At 41.5% G+C, this 1,226-nt stretch overlaps 1 protein-coding gene across 1 annotated transcript; it reads right to left on the bottom strand.

The window, feature by feature from the left end:
- Positions 1 to 225: 225 nt before the first annotated feature.
- LOC125827514 (uncharacterized) lies at positions 226 to 1,016 on the bottom strand. Its single transcript, XM_049506809.1, has 2 exons — positions 696 to 1,016; positions 226 to 366 (listed from the first exon to the last, which is right to left on the bottom strand). Exons 1-2 carry the CDS (start codon positions 1,014 to 1,016, stop codon positions 226 to 228), a joined length of 462 nt encoding a protein of 153 aa, XP_049362766.1.
- Positions 1,017 to 1,226: the final 210 nt, after the last annotated feature.

Below are 1,226 nucleotides of genomic sequence, written 5' to 3'. Positions count from 1 at the left end.
TCTTTACTAAATGCCCTGGCAGTGGGGTGAAACGGTCGCCGAATTCTTCGGCGATGCACCTTATGTTTGTCATATCGCCCTTAGTTCCAGTAGACTGCGCTCCTGTGGATGGAAGATCGGTGAAGATGTAGAGAAACGCTGAACAGTTCGGCGATCCGCATATGGAATTTCAGTTGTACTGACTAGGGAAGGCGAGGAAATTTGGATTAGCAAAACAAATTGGCTCTACACCGAATGGTGAAGGTGTCCCATCAAATGCTCCATAATCTTAGCCCATTTCATTAGAAGCCATAAGGTGAACTGAATTGTACTCGTGGAAGTGATTCGGCGATTCACCAAGAGTACTTTGTCTCGCTCATAAATCCACTGCTTCAAGATCAACACACATTATTTAAAACACTAATGCTTGGGTTGCCTCCTAAGAAGCACCTTATTTAACGTCGTGGCACGACGTAGAAATGCTTTCAAATATGTTCTAGGTATACCACTTTAATCAAGGAAATCTCCTGGCATTCACAAAATTATAACTTCAAACGCTGCCCATTCACCTTAATTGCACGTCCTTCTTTCCCCTCAACTTCTATGGTGCCCTTTGGGAATACTCGTGTCACTCAGAATGGTCCTGACCATTTTAATTTGAGTTTTCCTGGAAACGACCTCAGTCGGGAGTTGTATAATAACACCCAGTCTCCTACCTTAAACTCTCTCTTAAGTATTATAACATCATGCCATTTCTTCATCTTTTCCTTATAGAGAGCTGAACTTTCGTAAGCTTTAAACCTGAATTCGTCCAACTCGTTTAACTGCTCTACTCTCTCCTTTGAAGTTTTTGTCCAGTCCAGATTTAGAGCTTTCAATGCCCACATTGCTTTATGTTCCAACTTGACTGGTAAATGGAAAGTTTTCCCAAAAACTAACTGATACGATGACATATCGATCAGAGTTTTGTATGCAGTGCAATACGCCCATAGTGCGTCATCTAATCTTCGAGACCAGTCAGTTCTATTTGCATTCATTGTCTTAGCTAAAATGCTTTTGATCTCCCGGTTTGAAACTACAACTTGGCCACTTGTTTAGGGATGATACGGTGTTTCGACTTTGTGTTTAACCCCATACTTACTCAATGCGGGTGAGAACCATTTTTTACAAAAATGTGATCCCCCATCGCTAATAATAGCTCACGGAGTCCCAAATCTTGCAAAAATGTTGCACTTCAAGAATTGAAC

The sequence above is a fragment of the Solanum verrucosum genome, unplaced genomic scaffold (assembly GCF_900185275.1).
Source record: "Solanum verrucosum unplaced genomic scaffold, falcon-dt-bn FXZP01000166.1, whole genome shotgun sequence".
Lineage (NCBI taxonomy): Eukaryota > Viridiplantae > Streptophyta > Magnoliopsida > Solanales > Solanaceae > Solanum > Solanum verrucosum.
The sequence above is the reverse complement of the archived record's forward strand: the minus strand, read 5'-3'. Positions and strand labels throughout refer to the sequence as shown.